Below are 24,430 nucleotides of genomic sequence, written 5' to 3'. Positions count from 1 at the left end.
AATAAATGATTTGAATATTTGTCTATTGAATCTGGACATATAAAGACATCTAAAAAGAAGTCAGATTTGGCCTTAAATACAATGAATAATTAATCATGTTACATTTGGAGATCTTTCCCTATATGTGCCCCATTTATTTTATCTCAAATACACGAACTAATGAGATTCCTGAGTTGTCAAGGCCTTTTACTCTAATAGCAGTTTCAGAAGAGCGTTTGACATAAGGTAAATTGTCTACTTAAATTATAAAATTTGTAATAAAAAGAATTTGTCACATTTGATATACTTGTGTATATCCTGAACATAATTTATGCTTCACGGAGTATCCATCGATTATTGTCAACGTCTGTTGGCTTTTAGACGGTTTGAAAGTTTCAAAAAAGGGAAACGACCAAGCAGTCCTACCTACAAACACGTACATATGTTTTAATAGCATTTTTTTTTTACATGTGCGGTTCTTACTCATCCGACACTATTCGTTGCCATGAGGCGATTGTTTGCCTCGGATGAATGTAGCTTATGATAGTACGGTACTATTGCACATTATAAATTAATTCAACTTGGCATATCTTTTGCTATTAGCTTGTGCATGTTTGTTAGCATTAACTGAGCCACCGGAAGATATAATTGATACTCAGCTTGATCCAATTTTAGATTAGCTATTTACAGCTATACGCAAGGTCGAAATTCATATTATCTTCCTTGTGTCAAACATGAAGTTACATTGATTCAAGGAAGTACACAAATAAAAAATGCAATGCTTGTATTTAGAATATAAGTACGAAATGTGACATTTTTTGTATTTGTTTTATTAAGTTCAGCGGACGTGCCAATATTGTAGAAATGAGTAGGCTACTTTAAAATGTGTTTGTATAAAATGAAAATTTGGAAACCCCCAATATATTGTACTGAGCCATATGGCGTAAGTTAATGGTTAATTTTGAAATCACTATCTTTAGTCTTATACAGTGCACTAAAAGGGTATATCCTATGTACACGAAAAATAACCCTGACTGAAACACAGGAACGTGAGAACAGGACCCTGTATGACACCCCCATAGCCACCCCCCCTCCCCCCCCCGTCATTATCATATTATTTTTTTTGAATTTACTATTTATCTTTTATTTGCATCACATATGTACCATTATAACATAACGTCATCGAATATATGCGGTTTTCTACCTAAGTCCAGTTCGACTATAATAAGACACTCTTACAGTCGAACTAGACATTGATAGAAAACCGCATATACTCGATGACATTATGTTATAATGGTACATATGTGATGCAAATAAACGATAAATAGGGGCCCTAGTATTTGTTTTTTTTTTAAAATATAATATGATAATGATGGGAGGGGGCTGGCCATGGAGGTGCCATGTCCTCACGTGACATGTGGACTGAAAAGTAATATAGCCATTTTCATTTTATTTTTAGGCGGTGTGATGGGGATGGTTTCGGTCCTCTCTGCGACATTTTAGACAGGTAATATTCATTAAAAAATCTTCCTTTCATATTCACGACTTCACATAGTACTGATTATAAATAATTTGTAATTTCTGAAGTTCTTGCAATCTATCGTGAATTAGTGGAAAATGATAGCTCGAGTTATTGTTCTTTGATACATAAATGCATTAGGACAGTTAATGTATGCATGTTGTAGGCGATTTTTTTTTTATCACAACGTATTTTTTTGTTAACTTGAATAGCAACAGCTTGACAACATATTCAACATCATATATATTGTAACAATTCATTTGATCCGGTTTTTATTAAATCTTGTGAACAATAACAAGCATTCCCCAGTGTGGTATGTCTGCACATTGATTGTTCAGCCCTAGAATAAACTATGTAGTTAGTGTCATGTGTATTTTACACAGTCACAGAATTGTCATACTTGCAAAGTAGGACGATGACCGGAGGGTTTTGAATATCAATGATTTTAACTGATAACTAGAAATATTTCCCCGTGCTAAGCTGTGGATTTATCCTTTTATTCATTTATCTAGGCTACATTAGTGTATTTTGGTGGTGATGCTATACACGAGCAATGTTAACTGTAAGTAAATTTGATAATTGCTGAAAATATGTATTATTTTATCTTTCTTTTGAGATCATTTACTATTAATTTAATCATGTTTTAATAGTTTTTAACAGATACTGCCTGTGAAAACATCTTTATTAATGGGATTAATTATAATATTAATTACTCGACTGTGACTGTATGCAAATTTAATCACATGTTGTATGTACGCCTTGTTTGTTTTCACCTGGCATACAAGATAGGAAACTACACTTGAAAATACACAAGGAATAAATTTGTGGATACTCTATGTTTATAAAACGGTATTTTAATTAAATTTAGTAATTAGTTTTAACAGGACGTGATATGATATTAGTATATATATAGTTGACAAAAGTAACGAATGCATCTGCATTTTTGGCAGTTTTTGTTTTCAAATACACCATACATGTTGAGTGTTATTTTTGTCAACAGTGATTAAATCGTGTGTATCGTGTATCATTGTTACCGTTTGACAATGCTACAATACATATATATATCACACACGATTTTCTTTTCTTTTGTTTATAATTTTTGTTGTAAGGTCATACAGGATTTATATAGAAAGGTCTGAAAAATTCCCAACGATGTTAGAACTGTCAAATTTGCGATGCAAATTTTTGGTCGTTCCCTCCGCGGGACTCGTACTTGTACCGCTGTGACATCTATGGCAACACCACCTGCACAATGTCCAGCGCCCTAGACCACTCGGCCAGCTAGGCTATATAAAAATATAGCTTTCGCTGGTCGGGTCATTCCTCCTCGTAGGATTAATCTAGGGCTGTAACTTAGTACACGATTTCCTGTCTACAGTAAATTTTGTGTTTTTTTTTTTCAAACTTTTGAATTTGACAATAAAACAAATATGTGGTCTTTTGAATGCAAAATACATGTACATTGGTATGGAAAACCCTTTATGTTTAAATTCTACCCCTTTGTCATTTAAATGCACTCTTCAAATATGAAATTTATCCCAGATTGTCAAAAATAGATACCCGAACATATAAATAGCTTTAAGTTTATACAAAAGAATCCTTAGAAAGGTTATACGACATCTGCGGTTTATCGAATGAGAAAATATAAATGCATACAATGTTAGCTATATTCATTGAAAAACACATTTGATTTTGTATTGAACAAATTAACTTTATCTAATCAACAATTAGACACAAAACTTGTATCATTGAATAACTAATGCATGCTGAAATAGAATTCGAACAGAAATGTGATATTGAAATTATTATATACGAACTAACAGACATTTATTCCAACAATCATTTAATTTGCAGTTATATGATACAGCCATTACAAAGAGACAATGTTAGAGAGATTGGAGGTGGTCGTCGAAAGGAAGCATGAATGGTCATGTGTGCTGCGACTCGAACCAATGTTTAGGAACCATCAGTAGAAAGTTCAGAGTTGCTCTGTTAGTTGTGACTTTCTGCATGTTTCTATACCTGGGGTATACATACACGCGCCCTGTTAGATTCACATTTGTAAATAAATTCACTAATAGTGCTTGTGTCATTACGGATATAGACCCATTTGATAAGTCAATTTTACAATATCTATGGCATCCGGACCCGATAATATGCCAGCCCTCGCCTTCGATGGTTTATATAGACAATGCTGGTATACTACAGATAAACACTAGTGCCACAAAAGGAAAAAACATAGTCTGTTATTACCAAGTAGTCAACCGAACAGATGACAACAATGTAAATCTATGTGATAAACAAAAGTACCTAAATCCAGTGTACATTTCATCGGACTTTCTAAATGTAGAGTGCTATTTAGACAACTCCAAGATATTTGAAAAAGTTTTATATAATGTGGACTTTAAATCAGTTACGGACAAAAAGGACATTGCTGAAGAAAGTCAAGAAAATTTGAGTGTTTTTATATTTGGAGTAGACTCTGTTTCAAGGTTATCTGCTGAGAGAAAACTTCTTAAAACCATTAGTTTTTTAAGGAACGATCTGAAAGCGTATACTTTCAAAGGTTACACCAGCGTTGGAGGAGTGACATACAGTAACTTGATACCAGCGTTAACAGGTAAACCGGCTTATTCAAAGGAACTACCGAACCTTAACCCAAGGACGGATTATACGGATCCTTATCCATTTATATGGAAGGATTATGCTAGGAAAAAATATGTTACAATGTTTAGTGAAGATTTTCCAGAAATCTCGATTTTCAATTATATGTTAAAGGGGTTCAAGGACCCTCCAACCGATCATTATTTGAGGCCTTACTACATTGCCCGTAACACACTTCATCCGATACAATGGAATGCAAATCAAGTGATGATGTTTCTGGAGAACAAGAGTATAAAGTTTGGTAAATATTCGTCCATGTGTTATCAAAATAGTCCTAAGCACAAAATACATCTTGATCACTATGCAAAGTTCATATCGCAATATAAAGGTCGTAGGAAATTTGCTTTCTCATGGATTACAGAAATTAGCCATGATTATATGAATTTTCTAGAACTTCTTGACGGAGACTTGTATCAGATGATCAAGACCTTGAAACGTAATGGTCATCTACAAAACAGTATATTTATATTGTTTGGCGATCATGGTCCACGGACGGATGAAATGAGAAATACACCTATAGGACGGATAGAGGAACGAATGCCTTTGCTCACTATTTATATCCCAGAGCACATAAAACAAAGATATCCCAATTTAGATCGGGCCATGACTGAAAACCAAAATAGACTTACCTCTCCATATGACCTCTATGAGACCTTGAAACAAATAGCTGAAGGAAACTTTCGATCGTTATCCGTTGACTCTGCCCGACCATACCCTCGAGGAATTAGTATGTTTCGTCCCATCCCAGAAGATAGAACCTGTGCGGACGGGTCTATACCTGAACATTCTTGTGCCTGCTATACAGCTCACAATGTTACAATAGACAAAGCAATAATTTCAATAGCTAATTTCGTAGTATCTTCAATAAATTCACAACTTGGAAGTTTCAAAGACATTTGCTCAGATATAAAACTGCTGAATGTCCAACAGGCTCAGCATATTGTTACCGGGCTTTCTCTCCAGAAACAAAACGACAGATCAACGCTGATGAACTTCTTTCATAAACCGGAAGACCCTCCAAATCGTTACCTCGTTCTGATTGAGACCATTCCAGGAAATGCATTATTCGAAGCTACTGTGAGTGTTCATTATCAGGGACGCTTTAGTTTACTTGGTGATGTGAGTCGAACTAATCGTTACAATAACCAGTCCCACTGTATAACATATAAACGGCTTAAACCATTATGTTATTGTCTAGATTTAGTATAAAAAACTGAATATGCTCTTTTTCAAAGGCGGATTAGGAGGTAGTCCAGCCTCTCATTTTGCTTGAAAAATTTGTTTGATATATATATATAGAAAATTTCTGGAAATTACACGAGTGGGTCTCTCTTAAAGTAGTCAAGATTTCAGAATTTTTGATCTGACACTGTTTTTTTTTAATCTTTCTGATCAAAATACTTTTTGTTACTTTTTTTTTGTCAGGAACTTCCCTACTGTTTCTGAGCATTTCACAGAATATAGTCCTTATATTATTCCTTTAATATTAATTAAAATCTCTTCCAACATCATTAAAAATATGTTTCAGAGAGTTATTCAGCTTAATTATTTCTTTCATTGATGCAAATAAAATTAAGATCAAGACTTCAAAACAAATGAAGGTTTGAGGGACTTCCTTTTTTTCTAATTTGGGCATTACAAGATGCCATTTTGTCTTTTTCTTCATCTTATCATCAATATTTTATAATTGATGAACAGAAGTAAGGAGCAGTAATCTTAACCAAGTAAAATAGGCAGAAAATTCAAATTGATAAAAACCGCTACTATCTAGAAAATTATTTTCTTAGGCAAAGTTTTTTTTTTAATGTAATTGCAAATTTATTTTTTAACTTTGGACGGGTTTAAAAAAAACAACTGTGAAAAAGGTGAAATGAAATAAGATTTGAAAATGTGTGCGAAGTAGGATATTGTTCAGTTATTGGTCTACAGGTCATACCCATACCTGTAAACCCTTCTACATCAGGGTGAAGATGGTCCCAAAAAATCAATGAAAAAAAAAAAGAATCTCCCACAAAAAATGTCAGATTAGTGGTATGTTTTTAGTTCAAATCACTGTTTTCTGTGTAAAATGTGAAATATAATTAATTTTTTACATCGAATTTGCTTTTGTTTAAAAATCTTCCTCAAGACTGATGAGACAGTGTCATTGGGGAGAATTTCCCACATGAACTGCTGCAAAGGTTAATAGGTATGCATATCTCTGAAATCAGTATTAAAGATTAACATGCAGTTTAAACATTTCAGAAAAAAAAAGAATTGTGTAAATTATATGGGAAATGCAAATTTATGATTACAGTTTTATTTTCCATCATATAACCTTTGGGCCACCTGAAATTTTGTTTATAGTACTATTATCACAAGATCCAAAACTTCCAGTGCTAACAGCACTTTGATTATATGCTGTACGTAATAGTCCCTTAAAGAAGTCACGTTTTATTGTAGTCCATGTATGAACTAGTTTATGTCATTGTTCGTTGTCTTCTAGTTAGTATTGTATGTATGTATGTATAGCCTGGAGAATTTACTGAGTGTGTGTACCACCTAGTATTGTATGTATGTATGTATAGCCTGGAGAAATTACTGAGTGTGTGTACCACCTAGTATTGTATGTATGTATGTATAGCCTGGAGAAATTACTGAGTGTGTGCGGTGGTACAGTTTAATATGTGAAATAATGGTTGTAAATATGTGTATAAAACCTGTATAATAATAAAATTGACATTTCTTCTGAATTTTGAGATGATTGTCGTTTGTGTTTATGGTTTTTAAGGTCGTTCAACTTTTTAAAATGTTTTTGGGTAAGATTCAGCGTCCATTTACTTTCCCACTTTGTTGATTTCATTTAAGTGTTAGTGTTTTTATGTCCATTTGTGTGTCTTGCTTTAAAATTAGTATAAGTACTCTTTTTTCTTAATTCATAAACTGAGACAATGTTTTTTTTTTTAAAAAAAAGAAAAAAACATGATGTCTGATGACTTTAAGGTGTTTTTATCCCATGTATTTTTAATGCATTTAACTGCTTGATTTTCTTATGTAACTTTTATTTTTTGATTTTTAATTAAGTTTGACTACAAAAATGTAAATGTAACCATAATTTTGCCTCTGTAGTTGTCGTTATTTTTGTATACGTACATGTTATAGTTATGCGAATAAATGGTTATATCCTGCCATATCATTTCGACCGATCAAAGTGATCAACGAGGAATTATTTTGGAACATTGAGATAATTTACAAATTTCAACTCCATGTACATTGTATACATGTGAAAGATATAGAAAAAATGCATTTCTTTCAAAAATCTTCCATGTGTCAAATAAATATATCCCCAAAGGAATTTTCCAACTTTTTGTAGCTTTTCTACACCATTTAAATTTCCTTTAAGATAACGTGTAGGTATGTAAATGACAAAGGTCAAGGGTTATTTATCGACTTTCACGGAAGTTTTTGTCCTTACATGACGAAATCGTTCAAGTTTTACATTTTATGGCTAATTTCCTTTTTGATTGACAGAAATTTTCGTTTTTAAAGTATAATTTCGTCCATACATGTACTTTACTACACGGTCTAGTAAATTTCATTTTTCGTCATTACATGAACCTGTGGATAGAGTTTTCTGTTAGTTATCAATGTAAACACCTACTTGGTGTGTTTCTAGTTAGGTGTGTAAATGTGTGGTTCAATCAAGTGAAATTTCTCTGCCAGAATGAATTTTTATCATTAAATTATTTTATTTCATGTTTACAAAATGTCGACTTATGATATGTTTTTTATCTTCATATTTCAATGTTGTAACTTCTGTGTTGTTATAGTATACATTTTTTTCTGTATATTATAAGTTTATATTTCTTAATATAAAATTAAGACAGCAGGTGGCTTATGCATGTCAAGATCTCTCAAGATTCACTTTTATTTCTAATTCAAGTTACAGGCCACAAAATCAGTCTGAGTGTGTTATTCGTTTGTTGTGCTTTAGAGGTTTATATATCATTTATTGACTATACATGACACTAGATGGCACTGTGTAATAATTATTTATCTTGATTTGGTTTCTTCATTTTAATGATGAATATAAAATTTACCTCATAATACAATCAGTTTACAGGAAGAACTATCAGGCGCGTAGCTGAGGCTAAATTGAAGTGTAGGCAAAATTACGGCAGGGGGTCTGGGTCCAGACAGGGGGTCCAGGAGGGCGAAGCCCCCCCCCCCGAAGCTCCGCGGAGATAGCGTTTTAGAGCATCATTTATGCCTCTCCTGGATGTATTTTACCTGAAAAAAAATTGGCAAAATTAAGTGTAGGCAAAAGTTTTTTTGCCTAACGGCAGCTACGCGCCTGACTATGGTTACGTAAAAGTACGCCTCTCTATGAAAAATATTTATTAGTAATATTGATATTAATGAATGTTTAGCACGAAGCGGCGAATCCAAAGATTTTTGGGAGATGTCCGTTTGCCTCAGTTTTGCTTCCTTTTGCGCTACAACTTATTTGCACAGAGTATCGTTTGCGCCACCCACTTTAGGTAAAAAAAACATGAATAAATTTGCGCCAATAATTATTACATTCGATTGTACCAGTTATGATGAAGAATGGTGATATTTCGGAAGAACAATTAGTACGAATGGTATTAATATTTTCTTTGTGTTTTGTGTCCGTCCGTACACACATTTTTTTTTAATTTAGTAAGGGGACCGGGCCAACTGCAAGGCCCGCATAATCATGCTTCTACACAACAGGTAAGCGATTTACGAATTTGTTGCTCACGTATGCATGTGGCCAAAGTTGATTGGATACTTGCCAAACATTTTTTTATACAAAATAATATTAATGTATGTTATAGGCCGTTATTACCTTTCATTGTCCATGGGCGTAGGAACCGGCACGATTGGTTCTGCTCCGACCGTACCAATAATTTTGACAATAATTTTCACATAAAATGTTTTTTTTTTTACGTATTTCACCCGTGTTCTTATTTTCTATTTTGTCCAGAAAAAAAATGGCATTTCCAGATCTTATATACTTTAATATATAGGACACCATTCACCTCCGAGGTTCTAGGGGCCTTGAGCTGCGCGAGGTGGGAGGAACATTTCGTGTCCCTATGTCAGAAACAGTACCAGTAAGTTTTTGCTTCCTACGCCCATGTTGTCTTAGAGTGCCATCGTTAGTTTGATTACAATATAAGTTTCGGCGTGTGACGGTCATAATTGATCTTAATCAATGTCCTTAGATATGTATTATACAGACCCATTGTAGGTTTATATTTTACTAGTTATTGAAGTCCTGAATTTTCGCTTTAAATGTTCTGGTGGTTAATAATTTTGTAAATGTGTTCCCATTCTGAATCTTTATGAGCAATAATTTTTATTCATTTCACAGAAATGTGATAAAATAGTATCTTAATATTTAAAGTTACATTGTCATATGTCATTATACCTGTATGTTAAACGTGAAAACAGTTAGAGACTAAGTAAAGATAATTATGTTTACCAAATTAGTGGGAGAAATGATCGTGGACAGTGTCAAGCATTGCAGCGTGATCGTGAACGGAACAAGGATTTTTTTTGGACAGTTCCAATACAGACCTATAATTAAATTACAGGTCTATGGTTTCAACAAAACGGTAAGTTTTATAAATAAATCCGACCTGTTTGTCAAAATGAGTATCGTTTACAAAGGATACATAAATGCGTCTTTATATTTTGATAACCCATTTACCAGAACATGTAAAGAGCAATTATTGATATTTTGGTAATAATCCACGATTTCTTTGTTAAAGTGTGACGGGAGTAATCTCCGTCAATCAAAAACGGACAACGGTACACGAACTTGGTTTCGGTGTTTACTTTTTTTCAGTCTGTTTTGCGAATTGTTTTCAATTGTAAATGCAAGCCCGTGTAATTTAATAAGATATTCCATATGGTATGCAGATTTGCATGTAGTTTTGCTCGGAATTACAGGTCAAAAACTGATTATAACAAAATCTATCTTACATAAGGTTGTTTCTATGGTAACAATTTAGACAGCATTTATTTTATTATTACATGTAGTTTTATATGTAACGGATGATCGAATGATAATACTCCATGTATTTAAATAAACATTTTTCCAAAACACTCGACTAATCTTAAAATGGTTATGAGTTAATTTATATACGTTACAATGCTATATTTAAGGTCAATGCATACTATTATGATCATTAAAATTTATTTGTTGCTGTGATGCTACTCGATAATTCATTTAAAAGTTTTAAAAAAAAGACAGTATGGCGTCTATTTCAGTCAATTCAGATATTTTTTCACTATTATTTACATTGGTAATCTACGCCACTGTTGTCCAATACCGTATTTTCAAAACCAACGCATTTCACAAACGACAATGGAGGACGAACTCCTCATACTGGTAAACTATACGAGTTTTACCTTTGACCTTAGAAGCATTCGGTCTGACAGGAAGTTAACCTGAAGAAAGTATACTGGTAACCTACATAGATAACAAAAGTACGTGTGGTAAATTCGCAGTCTGCAACCAGCAATGCCGAGTAAGGATGTTACTAATTTCGCATCTTTAACCAGGAACAATACAGGAGTATATAAAGTCACTGCTTTAATAAAACAAAATGATTATAGCTTACACTTTTAAGTTTTATTAAAAAAATCCTAGTTAATGTAAAACTGCAAAAGGCATGATTATTCTTTAAAATATTCCAATAATCAACTTGGTCCTCTTACTGGTTACACCTGCATCATAATATTTTCTACTGAAATAACACCTATACAGGTTCATAATCAACTCGAGTTTGTTGTTAAAATGCATCATTTTTCGCGTAGACACACACAGTTTTCATGAAATGAACAAGAAAATGGAATATTATTCACATACATCTTGTTTGTACTTCTGGTTACCGTGTACTAGTATTTGCCCCGTTTTACACCAACTCGTACTCCTCTTAAAGGTTTAAAGTTTCTAGACAGACTCATTTTAAGACAGGAAATGCATTCAGCGAAAATGTTAGTTTGTATTATACATAATATACTACTTGATGGAATTGAACAGGTGGGTGACAAGAGCGTTAATCCAATTAAAAGCGATGAGAGGTCGGCTTTTAATTATATTAAAAGAGCATTTCATTGCTGGGTCGGCCAAATGTCCGATCAAATTCGATCCAAAGCTACCTCCATGCAGTTAACTATGAAACAAAGTTTGGGAGTATATAAGTATATCAATCTGTCTGTCTGTCGGTCTGTTCTTCTGTTCATGCACATTTTTGTAGCACAACTCCTCCTATACCACTAAATTAATTGCCATGAAGAAATACAATTATTGACAGAAAACTACAAAGGCCAGACATGGAAAACAGACATACACAACAAAGAATATAAAATAACCGAAATAATACATACAAAGTAACAAAAAGTAAATGAGCAAGTCGGACTCCATCGGTGTGAATCAGAAAGCTGTAATAGGTCTGCGGAAGAGCTTGATAGAGCTCAGCGACTGACATATAAAACTAACTGTCGAAAATGTTTTCACGCGAAATCTCCTGCAATTAGAAAATGAATTGCAGGAGATATCCTGCAAAGAGGATCCTAAAGGTTAACTGGTATGAAAATAATAAGATAAAGAGTTTTATTGCCCATAGATTCAAGTCCTCATGTTTCAAATTCTACATGTGTCATTTCTGACAGATATGGAGTATCCAAATCAAATATACCGACTGCAACTGACAAAAAATATCCGCCCCGCTCAAGGTATCAAAGTCATTTTTGGTCGTTCCCTCCTCGGGACTCGAACTCGTACCGCTGTGACATCTATGGCAACACCGCCTGCACCAAGTCCAGCGCCCTAGACTTGGTGGAGGCGGTGTTGCCATAGATCTCACAGCGGTACGAGTTCGAGTCCCGCGGAGGGAACGACCAAAAATTTGCATCGCAAATTTGACAGTTCTAACATCGTTGGGAATTTTTCAGACCTTTATGTATATTGCACAACCAAATGCTAGTTAAAAATATATAAAAAAATGTTTTTTTTTTCTAGCACGTGTTATTGACCAAGTCCCGAACTGGCAACAGTTCATTCCTATTCCTAGTTGTAACAAATTAAGCTTGAAGTTCGCAAGTAATACTATTCAGTCAACTTTCCTTGGAGAAAATATCGAGACAAAATAAGTAGACTTAAAGCTTGCTGGGAAAACATCGGGGATAAACATTTCTCAAACGTAACGTATTTGAATAAAGAAGCTTCCAATTAGACACCGCAACTCCTCGAATGGAGTCTTTCAACCTTTGAAACAACTTGGCCAAAATTTAGTAGTAAGTTTAAGATTGCATTCAGGAATATGTTTATTCACTTAAAATACATTGAACAATTTCACCCTCTGTATTTCTTCTACACTAAAACCCTTTCCTGTTGTGCGAATGGATATTAAGGTAAATCTATCCTAAGTAAAATAATATATATAAAGGAAAGATACAGCTGAAGGAAATGGGATTCTGTATTGAATAAGGTATATAACTAAGTTACTCTAAGACAAATGCATTAGTTATGAACCTCGGTGGTTTACTGTTTTCATCTACCAATTTCATCGTCTCTGAAAATGACCTACCACGGCAGCAGCTGTAAAGTTTTATTTGAAATATCTAAATATAATATTGAATATCATTGTTAAGTAATGGAAGAAATGTTGAATCATTTTTTACCATGGATTGACAGAAATAAAATATATGGAGTGAAAGTGATATATGTATCAAGAAAAATCCATACTTTGTATTGTGTATTTTTAGAGACTAGCAATCAAAGTTATATTTTAAACTGCAACAGCTGGAAATGACAGTAACATCTATACGATACCAAATGTATATTATAGTATATTATAGCAAAGGTGAACAAACAAAATAAAACAGACAATGTCAATGAACAGTTGAGTATCAGGGTCGGAAAAACTAACTACCAGTGGGATTCGGAGATTTACAGGAAGAGGGCCCAATTTTTTTCCTTTAAATTAATAAAAATGTGAAAAAAATAAATATGTTCATTTGTTTTAATAACACAATGCTTTTTAATCGAATAAATTTCCCGAAGCCCTTAATCATTTATAAATCGCGTTTTGTGTATGTTTAACTACAAAAATATAACATGTTGGTTTTTAAGTCATAAGGGTGACAGTCTATCAACTTACAGTGAAATTGCAAGTCAGACTACACGATTACTACAAGAACAATGAAGTGTGTAAAGAAGGATAACTCAAATTTTTACAGGAGGCTTTTTCCCTATATGGTATAAATGACCGCAAACCATAGTGGTGCACCGTGTTGGGAAAGATGCCACGTTCCTTGCACGTTAAAGAACCCTGCTGTGGTATCCGATAGGAGTGGGAACCTTTGCGCTCCGCCACAGAAGGCTAAATTGCCCATCCTTCCCTTTTTCTAGTGGCAATCTAAATTTTTCGACCCTATTATCCTTGTGTCCCATCCCTTTTTTTTTACTTCATAATCATTCATATTCATTTTATCATCCATTTCATGTTCATTGTCTGAATATAGCTGAAATATTGCTGCTCGGACGTTAAACCCCAACAATCAATCAATCAACCCTATATGGTATTAACAAAAAATGTATTAAAATATAAAACAAAGTTTTTATGTTCCTGCCTACACCAGTGAAGCTAGCCGTCAATACCAATCCGCATGCAAGCTAGTCGTCAATATCATGGCAGTCAATAATATTCATGAATATTCATAAGATTGGGATGCGTACAAATATCTTTTTGTTAAATTTTGAATACGCGAATTCGAATTCGCTATTCTTGTAAAAGCAGTTTAAATGAACTTCATATTTAGTTTTTAGCTTTTTGAGTGTGTAATTCCGGTTGATAAAATTACGGATTTTAAAATTTGCGAAACGAACGAATTGCCTTTACCAACTTTAAGTTCGTTTTGTCAAAAACATATTGTATTCCGTAAAATTAGTGGCCTAATTCAAAATTGCTGGTCATTTTGACAACTGTCCTCATTACAAATGTTTTCTAGGTATGTTAAACTTCTTTTATGTAAATAAACGACATAAAGTATTTTAAAACAAATGTTTACATGTTTACAAAAACATTTGCGGTGGCTTTCAACATATCAGATGCTAAAGGTTAGGATGGCACCAAGTCAGAAAATAGCCTGCCAGACAACCTCTAGCATTGCTGGAGTAGTCCCAGAGTAAATATAATAATTCAGGAAAGGGGAAATAACTTTTTAATTTAGACCTAGCTCAGATTATTACTATGTAAATATATTAATATATTAAATTGATCAATGGCGAAATTTTCAGAGACCCATTGACCCATTTGTGGAAGTTACTCAAAAACCAATTGGTTTAGCAAAAATTTCATGGGGTAAAATTTATCAGAATGGTAAAACGGACCTATGCTAAAATGTTCATAAAGATCTGTCGGTCGATGTTGGAGTTATGCCATTGAAGAGTAAAAAATAACTATGAAAGATTTATTTTATAATATGAAAATTGGGAGGATAACTAAGATGCTATCCTTTGATTAAACGATTCTTCTGACAATAGTAGAGTAGGGTCAAGAGTCCAGTTTTAGAAATCTAAATAGACTACTTTTGACCAGATGAGCGATTCAGGCTCTCTAGAGCCTGTAGTTTATACTGCACCCCTATGACTCAACACCTTTTTTGTACTGCACCATCAAGACTTACTTCCTTTTTTGGTAATTGTACCTCGATGACTCACTACCTCATAATCTGTATCACCACGATTCGCTACCTTTTTGGTACTGTGCCATCATGACTCACTATCTTTTTTGCAACAGTACCTCCATTACTCAATACCACTTTATCAGATCCACCTTTTTGGTACGGTACAGTAACTGTACAACCTTGATTCACTACCTTTTTGATACTGTTTTACCATGACTCACTGCCCTTTTTCGTACCATTACATCAAGACTTGCTATCTTTCTGGTACTGTCTCACCATGACTGACTACCGCTTTGAGACTGTTCCACTATGACACTCTACCTCTTTGGTACTGAGCCACCATGATAAACTACCTCCATCTATCTACCACAATAAATCACTACCTTTTTGGTATAGTGTCACCATGATTTACTACCTCTTTGGTACTGTAACACTATGACCATGACACTCTACCTCTTTGGCACTGTGCTACCATGACCAACTATCTCCAACTATCTACCACTATAAATCACTGTGTTTATGCTGATAGATAGCATATAAAAAGCTACCTCCCCCCCCCCGATTCTTCAAGACAGCTTGGATGGTTTTAACAGTATTATATTCTGATAAATTGATATTTTTCTCCAAAATTTGTATACTTTCTCACATGTTGTTGAATGTGGACAATTTACAAACTGATGCTTCCTCTTATCCATTTTTTTGGGGTCATTTCCAAGTATTATTAAAGTTGATTGAGATGTACACAAAATCGAGCATTGTTACAATGCTCCAACTTGGCCCCTAAACAATTGTTTTATCGTATTAATTTACCATGCGTCATAAGTGATTAACATGTCCTTATTAATACCCGTGGGTCTAAGAATAAACTGAATGTACAAGTACATCCAAAGAATACAATTAAGTTAATGCCCCCCCCCAAAAAAAAACAACAAAAACAACAAAAACAACAACAACAACAACAACAAAAACAACAAAAACAAACAAACAACAAACAAACAAACAAAGCAAAACAAAACAAAACAAAAATAATTAAAAACAACTGTTCCATATTTCACTCTTTGACTTGGTATCTATGTATTGAAGGTCAGCTACTAATAATTCGAAGCATTTTAAGATGCCATAGAGCTTTGAATCAGTGTTACTCAAGGCAAAAACTATTCATTGTTTTACACTTAGTCTAGTACATGTATCATCTACTGAACCATGCCACAATTGACCGGGTAGATTGCATCTTCAGTTTGCCAGGAAACTCCCAGAGTAACACTACATTTGAACATTTGATGAAAATCCATTGTAACAGTGAAAGAAAATTACACTGTATTACCGCGCTTGTAATGGCTTTTTATAACTAGTTAAACGACCGCAAACGAAGCAGCTATATAGCTGAATAGACCTGACTACAGTTATATTAACAGATGACAAAAAGTCAGCAATTCCTATCGTAACAGACAAGTCATCGGAACTATGTTTAAGACAAGACCTTAACAAACGGTAATCAAAACTCTACTCGGATACGACTTTGACACCGTGACATTGTTAGAAGCTATAAATCCAGTAATTCTGAGTATACAAACAGTGATTGATAGATATGAGCAATGAAGACAAGGAATATTCACTTACACAACAGCTGCATGAGAGAAGAATGGATTAGATTACAGAAGGTTTTTAATTGTGTCTGTGTACATACACTCACATACATGTCTTTACGCCATAAATTTTCTTTAATGAAATAAATGAAAAAAGATTACGAGTATTTGAACGAACCATGGAGCGTAGATATATCTGTGTGATTAGTTCTACCGTAAGCACATCTTGTCATCAGGGTTAGTTTGGGGAGGATTGTCCCGTCATCGAAATACTTTTATACCGTGTTGATCTTCTCCTATTGATTTTAAAGAAGTATTGATATCATCAAAATCATTACGACTTTCAAAAACAAATATTACAAAATTGTATTGAAACATGTAGATAAACTTCCATATCTATTGCTAACGGTGTGGATTATTGTGAATTCCAGCTATACACATTAGTTTTGATGGTTCTGAAGAGTGAATTTTTCTTCGTGATTAATATTGGATATTGGTAGTCAAAATAATCCCCAAATATTTTTGAGAACTATATTAGAATTCGGTTTGAATTTTCCTGTTGAAGTCAAACACGTGTCGAAATTATCATGTGACAAAACAAACATTTGAGAGAGCTTTTGAGGTAAGACAATTAATACAAAAACAAATTTATTGCGAAAGCAAAATATAGAGCATAGCAAAACGATTGTTTTTTTTTGTCATATTCGTCATTTTATCTAATTTCTTAATACAATATACTGAATTCCGAAAGTACCTAATATTTCATCATTTCACATGTATGGTCAAATTCGTAATTTTCTAACTGGTGTTGCATTTTGAAGCATTATTCAAAACTGATTGTGTGTGTTAATGAAGAACAGCACCATACATACACACTATAATATAGCATCTGAATATCGAGTCTTAACATGGACAAGTCGAAACTGTGTACATGTACCAGCAGCTGGGGTTTGCCCCCACTATCAAACATGTAGCCCTGCTTGTATTTTGGTGCTTGCGTGTCTGTCTGTATAGTTTATAGTTGAAGCAAGACCTTTTAGTTTATATGTACCTGCTGCACCTGTAGGGGTCAAATGTAATAGTGAGTACCTGATTTGTAATAAATCATGTTGTAATATATTTTCTGTTTATAATCACGCTATGTTTCTTAATGTAATGTGAAAGAGTCGATACAATAGCCGTCTTCATGAAATCGCTCTATAAACTCATGACCGATTTATATATTGACAAAAATCTAATATTGACATTAATTTGATTAATTAAGATTTCCGTAGTCACAAAATTGACATTAATTTGGGCACCTGATTTGGACTTTTAACAAAGGGTTAAGAATAGGCATTCTCCCTTTCATTCCTGTTATTACCTTAATTGAAGAATTAGAAAGGCTTTTAATTAAGCGGCTTTGTCATACAGGGGAGTGAGACGGAGGTTATACTATTATTATAGGATTAAAATAACAATTTGAAATGTTACACAATATTATTATTCATTTACCAGGCTGTACGTACATGTATTTTGATTTTTGACAAGCCTTTTATTTGTTTGAACGTTTGAAAATGTCAGTTGATTTTATGACGAGGATTTAGTATATTTTCTGGGGATGTTTCTGATTCTCTGATACGGAACGGTAAGATTTGTGTTAAATTCTCTTTCACACTTTTCTTGACGTATTATATAAAAAAAATTAAATCTGACATTTCATTTGTTTCTGTAATACATGAATGTTACCCTTTATTTCCTCCAAGTATATATAAGAATATGTTGCCAGCTTTAGAGGTATATGTAATTAGGAACAAAAATCAATTCCAGGCCATCGTTTAATGATTTTGTTTAGGTATAATCCATCTTCGACTCTCCATTTTTTTTCTTGGGACGGTGATATTTTCCGTACTGTACCACTTTAAAGGTAGAACGATACTATTTCTCATTATTTTAGGCTGGCCTTCCGTGTATTCTACTTAAGTAAATACTTCTTGACACCGTGATTGGACAAATTGTGCTGATACCCAAAATGTGTTATTAATTCCAGACTCTAACATTATTACGCTCTTAAAATGTTGCCTAATATTTTTGAAAAACCATTTTATATAAATATTATGATATTTTAAAAATTGATGTGTTTTTCACAGAAAAAAGGGGGAACTTTGACCCCAAACATAATCTGCTTTAAATACCAAAGAAACGAGAGGGCTATGCTATGACTTTGTTCACATTTTTAGTAAGGGAAATGAATATACGAAAAAAAGTCAGTTTATAGGTCCGTCATTGGCTTAAAGAGGTGAATTTTTCAAAAGTTTTACTATTGTCGCCGTGGTAAATAAAAAAAACATTGTAGTACCGTTCTACCTAAGTGAGCCTTGATGTGTTCAGTCGAACTTGATGGTAACTTATGTTGTATAAATTGATGTCATGATTAATTTAATCGTAGAACTATTAGAGGACTGATTTATTGGTTGATAGTATACATATTACTGAACGTATCGAACTGCGGATTACGTGTATTTACAATACAATACAAAAATAATTTCCCCAAAATTTTGCAATCGCATTCATAGGTAAAATATTTAAAAAAAAAAAATTCTTTATTTTTAATGTCGTTGTCAATAAGCAAACAGCTATGAAAGGGACCGTTTACTTTTCTCCTCATGACTAGATTTAGACATGACATATATATACCAAGGAGGGAATGAATGCTAGCTTAACCCACCGACGCAACAGATCTATGCTCCATTTTGTATATGTTTGCTTTCAGTGGGTTTATTTTCTTCTCCTGTACACTCTCTTGATAAGGCGGGGATGCAGACGTAAACCTTGTATGTCCGTCCGTCACACTTTTTTGTTCCCATGTGGTAATATATGTGATCACTAAGTTCTCTATTTAGTCTTAATTTTGTCTTTTAAGTTATAATAGATAAATGGTTTCATATTTTCATTGCTACTATAACAAAATTATAGCCATGCAGTTACATATGTACAATATGTTTTTTTACGCTATGTATATTGCTACATTGTATACTTGAGATCTGGTAACCTTTACACTTCTAAATGAAAGAACCTAAATATGAAATGTATTGTAAAGAACATGCTTTCGTAAATTTTGATCTTGAAATTCAATTTATAAAAATATTTGTTGACTTATTACATTCGAAGTACTCTATAAAACTGTTTTACTGTCGTACATCAGAGCAAGTCAAAGTGTTACCTTTACATCAATACTAAATTACGTTACCGTTATGGCTACCAACGCAAAGTTTGCACCCGTTTATGAAATACAATATTTACACAGATCTTGATGGTATCTGTTGACAGTACTGTTTTGTAAACACTCGCCAACCGTAAAAATGACAAAGATTCACTTTATAAATATGGCATGATGCGATGTAATTTAAATATCACCCCTTTTAACCCAATTCTGTTATTTTAAAGGTATTGTCTACAGTGCTCATTCGGGACATTCGTGGGGGAAGCATAATTCCTCTGGTAAGTGGAATAGATACATTATTAAATTATCCCTCATCTCATATATAATTATACAAACCATCTACTTGTTAAACGTTTGACTATCAAAGGTAAAATTTAGAACTTGTTCAAATTTAAGAAAGTAAGTCTTGAAAACATTTGATTGACTTACATTTTAACTTTGATTTAAGTTTGACGGGAGACATGGTCGGGCGTTTCCTTAATTGGGTCTCTGGAAAAAACAAAATACAGAACAACACGCAAAATTAACAGCAAATAAAGTGGTTTCGAATGTTATTGACTTTCAAACTACAGGGTCTTTTTGGTTTGAGATAATATGAACGGCTAAAGTCTGATGCAAGGTTCACGGTAAATGTATCGTTGGACCTGCTATAGAATAGACCAATCGATACTTAATTACAGAGCTTCAGGCTTACAAGCTCTACAAACCCAGGCGACCTGGTGATGCCTTAAGGTTAATTGCATGTAGTAGTTTTTTGTCACCCCCACCATTTGTATCTGTTTAGTATCTGGTTTAATATGGATTTAGTTTGTAATTTCTGTATAAGTTAACAGATAAAATATCCTTCGATAATGGAAACCTTTGAAGAATCTCAATCACACAAATCATGTTTAAGGTTTATAGTTTAGTTTTGTTGTTTTCTATTTTTATTTATTTATTTGAGTTCAGTAAATCTTTCCGCACGAACAAGCGAGAGGGATAAGAAGAAGTGGTTGGATGATGTGTTTTTCATTTATATAAATACCAGTTTGCTTTATTTTAGAATGACAGGAGTTAAACGGTGTTCGTGAAACCTTAAAAGTAATACATGTAGTAAATACAAATAGTTACAATAAACAGCCGTCGTCTATCATTTTTAAATCATGATTACATGAAGTGCATTTCTCATTGCACTCTTTACAATTCCGTACTAAGGTCTGATCTTTTCAACCTTCTTTTTAATATGTCTATTGCACTATAATTGATATTAAATCCCCATAAAAAGTTCAAACAACATTGGCTTTCCAGATGACAGTAGTTGGTCGTTGATTTAGCTGTTTAGACGTTAATTCTTGGTGATACCCAAGTGGTTATTATAAGGGCTCTTCTTTTCATATGGATAAAGTATTTAACTTATTATAATAATCAATATGGACCTTAATATCAAAGTAAATAGTTTGTTATGTTTGGTAGTGGTAACGAGAGGAGTTAGGCTAGACAACCATTCAGTACCTCCTGAAAGTAATAGCAAATAAACCAGAACAAATGTTGACTTGTCTTATCTCGATTCATTTTAATATTTAACTGATTTCGATGCCAGTGTTAATGTGACAGAGCCAATTAGTTCTATAATATTCTGTTAAATCTAAATAAATACTGACCAAATACTTCTACTTCCCCCAATTAGTTTTGAATTTCAACAGAAATTTATTTAAACGTCAAAATCTTCTACTAAAACAACCCAGATATACGACGTGAATGAAAAAAAAAAAACAAACAAAACAAACAAACAAAAACAAACAAACAAACAAACAAACAAACAAAACACTATTGTTTGCACTGAACCGCTCTTTTCACTAAGTCATTCTATTGAAAGACCACATGGCTGTGTAATAACTTTTTTGGCATGTGTGAGATGCCTTTAAATGATACACATGAAAAAGGTATCACTTTATGATAACTGGTGGTTCATCACTTAGAGGGGAGATTTGCTTCAATATTTTATTATTTGTACGAGTCCAGGTTTTCATAAACTCGAATAATTCAAGGCCTTCTATCGGTCAAAGTCCTCTCAAGGAGCAATCAGAGATTAGCGGAATGTAACGACTGATATTATTCTTGTTATGCTTTCATTTATTTCCAGTTTATCTGAGTGTTCACTTCCGGTTTATACGTGTTACTTGTATTCAGTGTTTTATTTACTTTGTCTTGGATTTCTGATTTCGCTTACATATAAAAATAGGAGATGTGGTATGATTACCTGTGAGACACTCATCAACCGAATTTCAAGCAACGAACAATTTAACATCTAGAGGTCACCACAAGGTCTTCCATGAAGGGTAAAATCCAAACCATAAAGCAAGCTGTAAAAAGCCCCTAAATACATGAAGTGAAACTATTCATAAAAAATCGACCTAATCAATATAGAAAAACGTAAAACGAATAACAATGAACATAAAAGAACAACAACAACCACTTGACTACATGTATCTGGCTTAGGGTAAGCACATAAAGTATGTGGTGGGGCTAAACATGTTTGTGAATGCTCAGCTGTCCCCCAACCTGGGGCAACAATAAAACCAACAATAAAAATCTGTTGAATTCGGATTTAACCCTTGGCCGTTTCCCTTGATCTTATCCACAGTGATAGTGATAAAGAACCAAATTCTATAAAACACAATGTATATATTTTGAAATATACCAACCCGTTTGCAACGGAGAAAATAATATGAAATTTTGTTTTCTGCTCTATAGACAAATAGGCTATTCAGATCAAAAGAAAAAAGTGAATTCCAAATGCATTGTTGTTTTTGTCCGACGTTGATAAGACTAGTTCCTTCTTTCGTTTTTTTTCCTCTGTTATACTTAAGTTGACAAGAAGGCACACTATTTTGAGCTGAACTGAAAAAAAAACTGACCAGCCCTTTCTTTTCCTAAGATGTTTAATATCACACTTTTCAATGTCTAAGTGCGTTAAGGTCTTGTGAAGACAATATTTGATTAAGTTGCCATTTCATTGTCAGTAAGACTCTTTATAAAATCTGAATTTAACAATTTATCAATACGAAAATAATTAGATTATCAGAATTCGATTGAACAAAGACAGTGTTATCTGGATTATAATTTTTAAGATTACGTAACATACAGAACTATCGACAAAGGTGAACATCCGAGTGTTTTTTAAAGCCAGAAATCTGTGATTGATTTGAGTTACCTGTTCATCGACTGTAAAAGTAAACCAGTACTCAGCGGAATTCAGAAGACTGCAGGGAATATTTTCGTGTTTCTTTTGTTTAAACAAGTATTGAAGGGAATAATTTAATTTCATAACAATACCATATATAAATTTTAAGACAAATGGTGTCATTAATAGTTTTTCGCACTTATTGAACATTTAATACAGCAGAGATGCAACTCAGTTGTATCAACATGGCTACCCCCTGTTTTACATCAACGACTGCATAAGCAATGGTCTAGAAAAATGTCCATACTAAACTGGAAGTCGAATATATAATGGTAACAACAAAATCACTGAGCACTAATCCGATCCATAACCAAGTCAAGTCCAAAATAAATATGGCAAAAAAAATACCGGAACAGCTAGTACCGCAATGGTCCGGAATTTGTACAGGGATTTCAAACGACGTGGTGGGTTAAATCTAGGTTTTACAGCGCACGAAACCTTACTCTTCCATTGCGGCGTGAATTATCATTGGTGATTAAAAAGTATTTGCATGCTATTGCGTCATACTCGGTAAATCAGCGGACAAATCAGCACAAAGAACAATTTACAAAAAAAAAAAGAAAAAAAAAACAATCATAACTCATTAATGATAACATTATTATTAAGATGGTCGTTGAGCGATCTGTTGCAGGTCTTACATATAATACAGACTGAGTACTCTTAACTTAACAAATCCATAATCTGATAAAATTATATTCATGGCATATTTACATGAAAGACATTGGAATAAAGATTCCCTGATAAATATACAAAAATGAGCATATCTTTATTATATAAGTGTTTTAAGTCTTAATATACATATATGTATATGTATTATAGCAAGTCATTATAAACATTAAATTAAATATAGAGATCTGTCTCTACAAATTAGTATAACCAGAAACAGTCTATTTTAGTATCTTACGTTAGTTATTTTGTAACCCAACGAGTTTTTTTAGACCCTTAATTGGCCGAAATCAACCAAGTAAAGTCTTTTGTTAGAATTTGAAGCCTTCATAATAAAATTATTACACATCTGAATATTTTTTCAATGAAATTACGTAATGATAGATCTATGTAATCCATGTAAAATAATCTTATTCAGCCGTTGTTTCGCATTTCACATTTGGGTACGTTTCTACTATATATAGAAACTATAACAATACAAACCAAAATTAAAAGGATTAGTGCGATATATTTTTAAAACTAGGTTATAAATCTTACTGTCATTTACATATATACGCATGTATATAGAATTAGAAAAGAATATTAATAGAAACGAAGATAGCTACTTATTGTATTAAAACGACAAAAAATATTTAACTCAACAGCCAGTCGCGTGTCGGGTCTGTTTCAATGATTAGTCCAGATAACAAGATAATAGTCATAACACAATGTAACAGTAAAATTTACCATCCTCAAGACTTGGCAAACATTGATGGCCAAAGATATTTATCCGATAAGCAGATCGATTGTACGCTATATAAACTGGGATATGAGTTGTCACGTAAAATTTAACCAATATTATTTTTTGTTTCGTGTCTGGTGACACTCTAATATAACTTCTATCACAA

The 24,430-nt window shown here is 33.2% G+C and overlaps 2 protein-coding genes across 8 annotated transcripts in view; both read left to right on the top strand.

Annotated features, from left to right (window-relative positions):
- Positions 1–171: 171 nt before the first annotated feature.
- LOC148604192 (uncharacterized) lies at positions 172–8,193 on the top strand. Of its 4 annotated transcripts, none has more exons than XM_088548701.1 (4): positions 172–225; positions 1,439–1,486; positions 2,011–2,060; positions 3,353–8,193. In XM_088548701.1, the coding sequence occupies exon 4, from the start codon at positions 3,419–3,421 to the stop codon at positions 5,369–5,371; it is 1,953 nt and encodes a 650-aa protein (XP_088404827.1). In that variant the 5' UTR covers positions 172–225; positions 1,439–1,486; positions 2,011–2,060; positions 3,353–3,418; the 3' UTR covers positions 5,372–8,193. The 4 variants fall into 4 exon arrangements, with proteins under 4 accessions (XP_088404827.1, XP_088404826.1, XP_088404828.1 ...); XM_088548700.1 differs by lacking the exon at positions 172–225 and adding an exon at positions 267–415; XM_088548702.1 differs by lacking the exons at positions 172–225; positions 1,439–1,486 and having other exon boundaries at positions 1,775–2,060.
- An 8,641-nt stretch (positions 8,194–16,834) lies between these two features.
- Positions 16,835–24,430, top strand: part of LOC148604191 (uncharacterized) — a 34,507-nt gene continuing 26,911 nt past the window's right edge. Inside the window, exons 1-2 of one of the 4 annotated variants that reach the window (XM_088550382.1) lie at positions 16,835–17,074; positions 19,879–19,932. The gene's annotated coding sequence lies outside the window, so the exon portion shown is untranslated. Of the gene's footprint in view, positions 17,075–17,755; positions 18,080–19,878; positions 19,933–24,430 lie in introns of those variants that run through there. The other 3 variants (XM_088550388.1, XM_088550381.1, XM_088550386.1) reach the window with 3 other exon arrangements.

The sequence above is a fragment of the Perna viridis genome, chromosome 10 (genome assembly GCF_037379345.1).
Source record: "Perna viridis isolate PV_CMFRI_1.1 ecotype Kerala chromosome 10, ASM3737934v1, whole genome shotgun sequence".
Taxonomy (NCBI): domain Eukaryota; kingdom Metazoa; phylum Mollusca; class Bivalvia; order Mytilida; family Mytilidae; genus Perna; species Perna viridis.
This window is presented reverse-complemented; position numbering and strand designations above follow the sequence as displayed.